At 47.7% G+C, this 10,779-nt stretch overlaps 1 protein-coding gene across 1 annotated transcript; it reads left to right on the top strand.

Moving 5' to 3' along the window:
• Nucleotides 1–4,699: 4,699 nt before the first annotated feature.
• PRR22 (proline rich 22) lies at nucleotides 4,700–6,625 on the top strand. Its single transcript, XM_071738678.1, has 4 exons — nucleotides 4,700–4,913; nucleotides 5,000–5,152; nucleotides 5,245–5,349; nucleotides 5,748–6,625. The coding sequence occupies exons 1-4, from the start codon at nucleotides 4,811–4,813 to the stop codon at nucleotides 6,623–6,625; spliced, it is 1,239 nt and encodes a 412-aa protein (XP_071594779.1). The 5' UTR covers nucleotides 4,700–4,810.
• The last annotated feature ends 4,154 nt before the right edge of the window (nucleotides 6,626–10,779 follow it).

Raw genomic sequence — 10,779 nt, 5'->3', positions numbered from 1 at the left:
CATGCTGCTGATCATTTTAAGGAAAAAAATTCATGTGGCTAAAGCTCAATTAGCGTTCAGGCTGCCTATTACTATGAAGGCTAAAAAGAGCTTTTTAAAATATGTTAACACCAAAAGGAGGATCAGAGATGATATTTTGTTATTGGATGAAGTAAGTCACCTCACAAATAGGAGGTATACAAAGCAGAGACATTGAATGCCTTCTTTTCTTGTCTTCAACACTGATGATGGGACCTGGGACCTCAGGAGCCCTGTGTTGGGAAACTTTGACTAGGGGTATGACAAATTCCCAGCTGACCCTGAAATTGTTTGTGACTTGCTGCTCCAGCTGGATGTGCATAAGTCTATGGGGCCCAATGGGATTCATCCCAGGGTACTAATGTTGTTTTAGGACCTCTCTCCATAATTTTTCAGTGGTCTGGAGAATCTGGAGAAGTCCCAGTCAAGTGGAAGCTGGAAAATGTTGTGCCAGTTTTCAAGAAGAGTTAAGAAGAAAGACCCTGGTAATTACAGACTTGTCAGTCTCCAATATGGTGTAAAATTATGGAGAAGGTTATTCTGGGATGTATTTAAAAACACTTGAGAGACAATGCAGTCCTTGGTTCATGAGGCAAAAGTCCTGTTTAATTAACCCTATTTCCTTTCATGACAAGGTCACCCACCTAGCTGACAAAGGGTAGCCAGTAGAGGGAGTGCTTTTGTATTTTGGCAAAGCTATTGATACTGTCTTTGGTAGTATCCTTTTGGACAAAATGTCCAACACACAGCTAGACAAACCCACAATATATTGGGTGGGCAATTGGCTTACAGATCAGGCTGAAAGTGTAAATAAGTTTTAATCAGGATGGTGTCCAGTCACGAGTGGAGTTCAGGCTTGTGTTTTCGGGCCAGTGCTTCTGAATGTTTTCATATAAATAATCTGGATGAGGAAATTGAATGTACATTGGGTTTGCTGATGATTTGAAAGTAGGAGAAGCTGTGGACTTGCTTGAGGGCAGAGAGGCCTTACAGAGCGATCTGGATAGATACCTGGGCAATCACCAACCACTTGAAATTTAACAAAAAAAAAAAAAAAAAAATACAGAATTCTCTACCTGGGATGGAGTAATCCTGATTATACACACATATTTAGGGATGGGAGTCTGGACACCAGCCCTGTGAAAAAAAATCTGAGGGGGTTCAGTTGATGACAGTTGGTATATTAGTCAACAGTGTGCCCTGGCAGCCAAAAGGGCCTATGGTGTCCTGTGGTCCATCAAGCACAGCAGAGCTAGCCAGCTGAAGGAGTTGGTAGTCCCACTCTACACAGCACCTGTGCAACCTCACCTTGAGTAGTGTGTGCATTTTTTGATGCCTTAATATAAGAAGGAAATCAGTTTATTGGAGTGTGTCCAGGGGAAGACAACCAAGATGGTTAAAAGTCTCAAGGGAAAGACTTATAAGGGGGGGGCTGAGGTCACTTTGTTTGCTCATCTTGGAGAAGACTGAGGGGTGATGTCATGGCAGTCTATACCTTCCTCAAGGGAGACAGTGGAGTGGGAGGCTCTGATCTCCCGCTTCTGGTGACCAATGATAGGACGCAAGGAAATGTAACAAAACTGCATCAGAGAAAGTTCAGATTGGACATTAGGAAAATGTTCTTCACTGAGAGGGTGACAGGTCATGGGAACAGGGTCCCAAGGGAAGTGGGCATGGCACCACCCTGTCAGAGTTCAAGGAGCATTTGGACAATGCCCTTAGCTATATGATTTAGGTTTAGGTAGTCCTATGAGGCCCAGAAAGTTGGACTCAGTGATACTTATTGGTCCTTTCCAGCTTGAGATATTATGTAACTTGAAAAGCTCAGGCCATGTTCTGAGTTGTCCCAGGAGAGGCTAGATATTAGGAAGAGGTTATTTACTGAAAGAGTAGTCAGGCACTGGGAGATGGTGGAGTCACCATTAAAAAACCATGTAGATCTGGCATTTCTGGACATGCTCTAGTGGGCACAGTGTTTTTTTCTGGGTTGATGGTTGGACTTGGTGGTCTTGAAAGTCTTTTCCAATAGTCACACTTCTGCAGTTCTATGATTGTTACTGGCTGTATGGAAACAGTGCTGTTATAAGATCAAGGCAGTTCCATGAGGAAAATAGACAGTAGGGAAGACCATATTTGCTGATCTACCTCTAATCAGCATTTTAGCATTTCACAGCCTGAGGAAGTGAGGGCATGAGGAAGTGAAGCTGCTTGATGAATTGTCAGGACTTCTTGTATAGTTTTATTTGCCCAGCTTTGGCTTTATTTGCCTGGGTTAGCTGTCCTGCTGAATGGTCAGCACGACCTCTGACCCTGAGTGGAGAAGTCCAATAGCACAGGCAAAATTACACCATTGGTTACTGATTAGGAAACCGGAAGAAGGGCATTTCAATATACATGTTTACACACAGGGCCTCTGTAGCCTTGACAATGTTGCCAATGTCCCAGACTTCAGGAAAAAGCAGAGCAAAAGGGACAGTTGAGTATCCTGTGTGAGCTATACATATATCTAAGCTACTAGTAGCCATCAGCAGCTAAAGCAGATGGGGGTCAATGTGCTTTATTCTCTACTCCCCCACTACTGAATCCACAGCCACAGCTTGGAAAATGCTGTAAATTTCAGTCATTGTATAGGTAGTAAATTACTGAGAACCTTAAAGAAAGAGTCTAGTACCATCAGAGTTTAATTTGGAAAGCATGATGGCCCTTGGGCCTGAAGAAAGGGTTCTCATCTTCATTAACACAGATTATTTTGGGTTAAGTTGCTGTGCAAGAAATTTTCCTTGAACATTCAGTAGGCTTCAATCATATAAAAATTGGGTTAGCTGTCCGCTGAGGAAGGAACATGGCAGTGGCCATGTCTCAAGAGGCAACCTTTAGCTATGTGATATTAATCTCATTCAAGAGTTGTGGAGGTAGTGTAGTCTACTTTCCTATGGTTTCTCCTTGCAGTGGTGTTCTCTGCCATCTAATTAGATGCAAACTTCAGTTGTTTCTCCAGAACTAGAGAATGCAGGACATTGACTCTGTGCATTCAGCCAGGGTGTCTGCACCGTAGCCTTCTCAGTGGGACAGTTTATGGGGGTTTTCTCTTCATTATCTTCTAACCTATTTGCTTCTCTGGAGGAACTTAAAATATTTGATGATGCCATATCTTTGGTAAATTGAACTGGCTGGCTAGCAGCATGTTTCTTAAAGTAGGTAGAATTGCTTTTATTCTCCTTGCAGAGATAAAGATCAACATATTCCAGATTTGTGGTGGAATTACATTTTAAAAACTACCTAGTGGAGTACTGTCCTGACTACAGTGGACAGCAAGTCCATTCACAATATTTTCTTTTGAAAGAAAAGGAATCCATTTCAAATGTCCAAAACACAACCATCTAACCATGGCCAAGTCAATTTGTACTAAGCATACCCTGTATGGTTGATTATAGGCTATGTTTGGCTCTGCTCTTTGTTTCACATGGAACAAGATGCTGTGGCTGGTTCTCTAACCTACACACTGTCATAGTGGTCATGCCGTGGTTACAGGATTTCCCACTGCTCCAGAGTCATTGTGTTACTGTTATATTAAGGCCAGATGCTGTTCTCAGTGTCAAGTTATCCCTCAGGACAAGGCTGTTCTTGGGTGAGTTGCTCCACAGATAATTTTTCCCCAGCACTCAGTAGACTTTAATGATGTAGGAATCAGGTAAGGTGTCAAAAGAAATCTGTAGTCCTCTCTGGTGTAATTGTAAACTACTGAAGTTAAATTGCAGAAGGCAAGAAACAGCAACCTAAATTTACCTTGAATTGAACAATATTTGGTAGGCATATAAAAATTCACAAGAGCAAGGATGGCAGCATTTAATTATGAGTGCTATCTCTTGAGATAATTTGCTTCCTTTGAAGACTGAGTATCAAAGTTCTTGTGCACATATCAATTCATTACAGACATTTCTGAAAGGAGCTATGAAAATATTTACCTATCCAAACTTGAGTAAGCCTCTGGTAAGTGCAAAATAGTGTCAAGTTTCTTCTGTATTCTCTCAGTTAATGTTCTAGTGTCTGTCTTCATAGAATCATGTGAATCATTAAGGTTGGAAAAGACCTCTAATATCATCAAGTCCAACATCAACCCACCATTATGCCTAGCAAGCTCCCTGAGTACCTGTGACAAGAAGGTCTCTCCCACAGAAGGCACAAATTTCCCAGACCTGCTTGTCACAGCACTACTGCGTTCCCAGCTGGTGTCTGGGAAGTGGAAAGCCCCTAAAAGGACAAGGGCTACCGACCCAGAGATTTCTCCTCATGGCCTGTAGAGTAACTCCTCGGTGTTGGCATCCCGGTGGGGCAGTCAGCAGCAGACACCCACTACAATGTCTGATTTGGCTACTCATCCTCATCCAGAGGCTCTCAACCACACCATGGCCAACCAAAAGGGCTCTACCAGCCAAACTGTCCATACCAGACAGTGCAACCCCTGCCCCCGGCTGGTCCCGCCAGTGCACGCTCACCACCCTGTGCCCTCCAGCTCTCCAGGTCTAACACTGTCTCCACTGACTTCCACTAATTCCAAGGATGTCTCAGCTCAGGGAAGGGATCAAGACTTCCAACCAAACTCACTTGCATCCCCAGCCCTTGAGAGCAATCCATAGAGGCCAGGAGCACTCCAGCCCCCCGTTACCCTTTTCCTCCTAAGCAGGAGCTGGAGACGCTGTTGGGGTGTGGAGTGGAACATTGGGAACCCCCACATTCTGTCCTGGGAGACGTCAGAGAGTCCTTAGCAGCCAACAAACAGACAGAAGGGACCATGGCCTGGATACCAGTGCAGCACCCCCAGTGTGGCTCCCGACCCCCCCCAGCACTGCGGTTCCTTCAGTCTTATAGACTCCCAAAACCCTTCTATCCCCAAGGTAGGAATCAACCCCAGTGCCTGCAGCCCAGAGATGGACCTGGGGGCACAAGCAGAGGTGACTGCTGGTTCCTGTTGTTCTTTCAGGATCAGCAAACCTGTACCCACACCCCAGATGGGTGCAGCATTTCCCCACAGCCTGGGCACCCCCAGGGTGGGGGGCACCCCAAGACCCCCAGGTACTCACAGCACCCTATCTCCATCAGGATCTTGTTCTCTCTGAAAACTTCTACCCTCAAGGTAGGAACTAACCCCAACCCTCATAGCCTGGGTACTCTCCTGCATGCAAGAGTAGAGGTGACCACCAGCCATCACTCCTGTCTCTCTTTCAGGCTCACCCAACATTTACCCACTGCCCAGGCAGGTCCAGTTCTTCCCCACAACCTGGGCACCCACAGGGGGGGGGGCACCCCAACCTCCCTGGGGCTCCCCAGCAGGTATGTCACCCTCTCTGCTCTGGTACCTCTGGCACCTTTGGCACCTTCACCATAACCAGCCACAGGCACTGCCACATCCCCACCACCCATCACCACCACCTCCATATAGCTTGGAAGCTCAGCAAGCCCTGGAAAACATCCCTGCCCTTGTCCGGGTGACCAGTAAATTCATTTTCCAGAGCATTTACCAGACACTTGGGACTATCTCTCCCCTTTCACACCTGTAAGTGAGCCTCCTCCCCAGCTGGCTCCACCATCCCTCGGGTACTGCAGCTCACCCCTGGGAGCTCCCCGGGCACCAGCTCCCCACCTCACCAATGCAGAGCAGGGGGATGTCAGCCAGTGAGAGCCCCTGCAGGGTTCCCCCAGCCCAGCACATCTCCCCCTTACCCACACAGGGCTGCAGAGGTCTCCTGGCGGCTGCTTCCTCCACCCGTGGGTCTTCCACAAGGCAACGAGCACCAAAGTGCCTCCATCAGACACCTCCACGCTGGGCAGTGGCACTGCTGCTCTGCTGGGAGCTACCCCGTGGGGCCCTGGGGGCTGTGGGACATCCCTAACATGGACAGCCCCTAGGACCCTCCAGGGCCAACAGCAACCCTACCACCATCAGGGCAGAGAGGTGGTCCCAGCCCCCCCAGCACTACCAAGATCCAGCCTCACCTGCAAGCACACCAGGGAGGGAAATGAAGAGGCCTCAGGCTCAGTAACCTCTTTAGGGACACTCCCAGGCAGTGACATCCCCACGGGCAGTGATGACATCTCCCCGACCAGTGATATTCCTCCCAGCAGCCATGTCCCCCAAACAGAAGAACTCCCCCCCAGTCCCTGTGCTGCTCCCCACTCCCCAGCCCCCGAGAACACAGCTGGTGACTTGGCACTGCCTGAGGAGGTGCCCCTTGAGGAGGCCCTGCGGATCTTTGACTGCTCCCTTGAGGCAGTGGAGAAGGTTCCCAGCAGCAGCCCGCAGCCTGGGAATCTCGGTAACACTGACACAGCCACCCCCCCCTTCGACTTTTCCTCCCTCTTGCTGCCTGAGGACCTGCTCACACCGGACTACAGTGTCCCTGAGACCAGAGATGCCTTCTTGAGCATCGACGAATTCATCATGGGGCTGGAGGCTCAGGAGCTGTGGGTGGACGAGGGCAGGGACCAGCAGCCTCCCCAGCCTGCTGGGACGAAGCTGGGACAGAAGCAGGGGATGAGCTCCCTGCTGACACCACCCAAAAAGCACAAGGCCCTTGCAGGCAGCTCGGGGGGAGCAGGAGGAGATTAGATCCTCCACAACGATGGGGTGGAGATGGGGATGGGCGGATGGGGGAGGGGGGAAATGGAGTATTTGGGGAGATGGGAGGAGGGGTGCTGTATTTGGGGGGGAGAACGGATGCATTTTGGAGGGTGAGGTAGGATGGGGGGTTACAGTAGCTTTGTTGTACGCTTTTCTGTTGTTCTTGTTCCATTAAAAGATGTTTCTACAGATCGGCTCCGTTCCTGTGTGGCAGAAGGGAGTGCAGGGGCCACCGGGAAACGGCCCCTTGGAGGTGCCAAAGGTCCCCTGAGGCCCAAACCAGAACTGGCAAGCGGGGCCCTGAGGGGCACCCTGCCCTCCCCAGGGCCGAGTTACTGCCAGTGGGACAGGGCAATGGCAGGGAAGAGGGGGGGAGGGGGAGGGAGGGCTGCCTTGCCTCTGCCCCTGCAGTTTTATTGTTTCTGTGTTCAAAAACGCAAGGCAGGGCGTGATTGGTGAGCCCTTCAGGCTCCTGAAGGGCTTTGCAGCCGAGCCGTGTCCCTGCTGGGTGGGACACTGGTGGGGTTGAAGACAAAGGCTGTGCAGCCTTGTTCTCATGTTCGTCTGTCCCTCCCATGGTCCCTGTCTTTGGCCCAGGGCCTCTGTGCTTCTTCTTGCATGGGGCCACGTCCGTCAGTCCTGCCGGGACTCGTCTGTTCTGGCTTCCCTGGGGAAGGGGCAGGGTTAAGGTTTCGGAGTCTGGCCTCTGATGTGGAGCACTATTTTAGCAATACTGAAAGAGAATTGCAGTTTGTGCCCTACAGCCATCAGAGTAGGGCATCAGCCACAGAGTTGGCAGGGCACAAGCTAAGCATTTTATCCCATCTCCCAGTCAAATCATAAAATCCACTGGCCTATAAGCAGCATCTATTTTGAAGGCATTCAGAAAAGAGAGCTGCAACTCTCAAAGATAATACAAGTAATTGCTAATAGAAGAAGTTTTACTGTAGTGTGGGAGAAAAGTTTCAAAGGCTAATTGGCCACATGGTGCAATTTTTCTTGTATAAAAGCTGTTTTAAACTGCATGGTAACCTGAATCAAGAGTAGTGAGCATGGTTTTATCAAGGGTAAATCATGTTTGACTTACCTCATAGCCTTCTATGAGGAAATTACTAGGTGGATAGATGATGGAAGAGCGGTAGATGTGGTTTATCTTGATTTCAGTAAAGCATTTGACACCGTCTCTCACAGCATCCTTGTAGATAAGTTGATCAAGTATGGGTTTGGTGATCAGGTAGTGAGGTGGATCAGGAACTGGTTGAAAGGAAGGAGTCAGAGAGTTGTAGTCAATGGGGCAGAATCTGGTTGGAGGTGTGTGACTAGTGGAGTCCCTCAGGGGTCGGTACTGGGACCGGTGTTGTTCAATATCTTCATCAACGACTTGGATGAGGGTATAGAATGTACCCTCAGCAAGTTTGCTGATGACACTAAGCTGGGAGGAGTGGCTGACACACCAGAAGGCTGTGCTGCCATTCAGAGAGACTTAGACAGGCTGGAGAGTTGGGCAGGGAGAAACATGATGAAATTCAACAAGGGGAAGTGTAGAGTTTTGCATTTGGGGAAGAACAACACGATGTCCCAGTATAGGTTGGGGGCTGACCTGCTGGAAAGCAGTGTAGGTGAAAGAGACCTGGGGGTCCTGGTAGACAAGAAGATGACCATGAGCCAGCAATGTGCCCTTGTGGCCAAGAAGGCCAATGGCATCCTGGGGTGCATTAGAAAGGGTGTGGTTAGTAGGTCAAGAGAGGTTCTCCTCCCCCTCTATTCTGCATTGGTGAGGCCGCACCTGGAGTATTGTGTCCAGTTCTGGGCCCCTCAGTTCAAGAAGGACAGGGAAGTGCTTGAAAGAGTCCAGCGCAGAGCTACTAAGATGATTAAGGGAGTGGAACATCTCCCTTATGAGGAAAGGCTGAGGGAGCTGGGTCTCTTTAGTTTGGAGAAAAGGAGACTGAGGGGTGACCTCATCAATGTTTTCAAATATGTAAGGGGTGAGTGTCAGGGAGATGGAGTTAGGCTTTTCTCAGTGGTGACCAGTGATAGGACAAAGGATAATGGGTGTAAATTGGAGCATAGGAGGTTCAAGTTGAATATCCGGAAAAATTTTTTTACTGTAAGGGTGACAGAGCCCTGGAACAGGCTGCCCAGGGGGGTTGTGGAGTCTCCTTCGCTGGAGACATTCAAAACCTGCCTGGACACGTTCCTAGGCAATGTACTCTAGGTGGCCCTGCTCTGGCAGGGGGGGTTGGACTAGATGATCTTTCGAGGTCCCTTCCAACCTCTAGGATTCTATGATTCTATGATTCTATGATTCTATGAATCCCTGCTTGGGACTGCTGGAACTGAGCAATGATTCAGTGATATTCATCAAAAAACCTTTTTCGGAATGTACTGCCCTCAGCCTCCTGTAAAACCACCTTCACAGAGAAGCAGTGAAAAGGGTGGCATAGGTACATTTCCTACAGCTTGCCCTTGCAGCAGTCCTACAACTAAAGTGGACTGAATGCAGGAGGTGAAGATGCCTTGGAAGAATACTTGGAGTACCCCCAGGTCCCAGGGGTGAGGAAACACATTCCCTTTCTCTCCTCCCCCTTCTCACTTTATTTGTACAGATAAATCTATACCTGGTATTGCAAGCCACAGACTTTGAAAACTGTCACACAGAAATGGTGTGATTTGGTTTAGGAATCATGTCCTGTTAAAAAATATGGGCTCTGCTACTTTGCCTCTTGGTGGTGCATCTGCAGATCTCTTTTTCTGGATTTTTAGGTTTTTTTATCTTTTATTCTCTCCTTCATTTATTTTCCAGTCATTTCAATACCAGTTATTAAAGTTTTCCTGCAGCACCGGTGAGCGTGGCATTTTCTCTAAAAATACATGGAATGTAATTTTATGTTAAACCAAGGTAGAGGATTCAAGAAAGATACCAAACATCACAGAACTCACACGTTGTTCAAAGAATTATTTATAAACATGGTCTAAGTGAAATATGACTAGTCCAATGAATAGCAGAAGAACAACCTTGATAACATGCATTAGAATCAGACAGCTTTCACAGAAGGATGCCAGACATCAAGATAGGAATCAAATAATTCCCTTATCAGATGACAGCCTCGTAAGAGTCCCCTCACAGAAGAGTTTCAGGGCCCTGGGATACTGAAGACCTCTGAAAAACTTCAAGGTTGCAAGAAACACAAGGAAATATTGAAAGCACAGAGTGTGTAATCAAGCAGAAAGTAGTTAAGGGAGGCTCTAGAGGTCAAAACACCTTGAAGTACACTCAACATAAGTAACCCACAAAAGCTTGGTTACGAGAATTCTGTCTTCACATGCTACAGACTTAGCAAACATGCTGTCTTAAATCAAGACATAATTTGTACCCTCTCAGAGTCACTTGCCTCCTTGAAATTGCAGTGTTGGATTGAACATGAAAGTTTGTACCATTTGAAAGAACTTTTTTGACTACCCATGCATGTGGCAGGTGTGTCTTCCAGGTTCAAATCCTTCCATGGAGAAGAAAGATTCTCTTGTGTCTCATGGGCTCTGGTTCAGGTTATCCTCTCTCAACCTGGGCTTCCAGAAGAGGCCACACTAGGCACGTTCGTCTGTCCTCATAGAGCTGTGCATTTCAGGGGAAGACCATCAACACCCAAAACCTGTGTCCACTTCAACACAGCCTTCTCAGCAAGGACTAAATTTCCTCAAAACACTGAGTAGGTCTATTGACAAGTCCTGCACAAGAGCCATAAGTGTTCTTTGTTCCTAATTCATATGGCTGGCCTCTGGGAAGCAAAGTATTTGTCTGTGCTGGCATGCAATCACCTTTTAATCAAGTGACCACGGCTTCTTTTTTGTTATTTAAAAATTCAAGCCCAGTAATGAACTATAATGATTCACTGAAAGCACTTTTGAGGTAAAGGTCTCAAGTAGCATTCTTAAAATTTCGCAAAACTCCCGTGAGGTAAGAATTAATGACTAACTTTACAGACAGGGACATTTTGCTCTGGGGAAGCAAGAAGCCAATTTCGTGTAGACAATTAGATCTCTAACCCCACGGTACCCAGACACTTTGGCAAATGTAGGCCATGATGTTTTGCCCAGCAGAGGGAAGGCAGTGTGCCTGGTGCTCAGCTGTACGTGTGTTT

This window comes from Heliangelus exortis, chromosome 2 (genome assembly GCF_036169615.1).
Source record: "Heliangelus exortis chromosome 2, bHelExo1.hap1, whole genome shotgun sequence".
NCBI classification, from domain to species: Eukaryota; Metazoa; Chordata; class Aves; order Apodiformes; family Trochilidae; genus Heliangelus; species Heliangelus exortis.
This window is presented reverse-complemented; position numbering and strand designations above follow the sequence as displayed.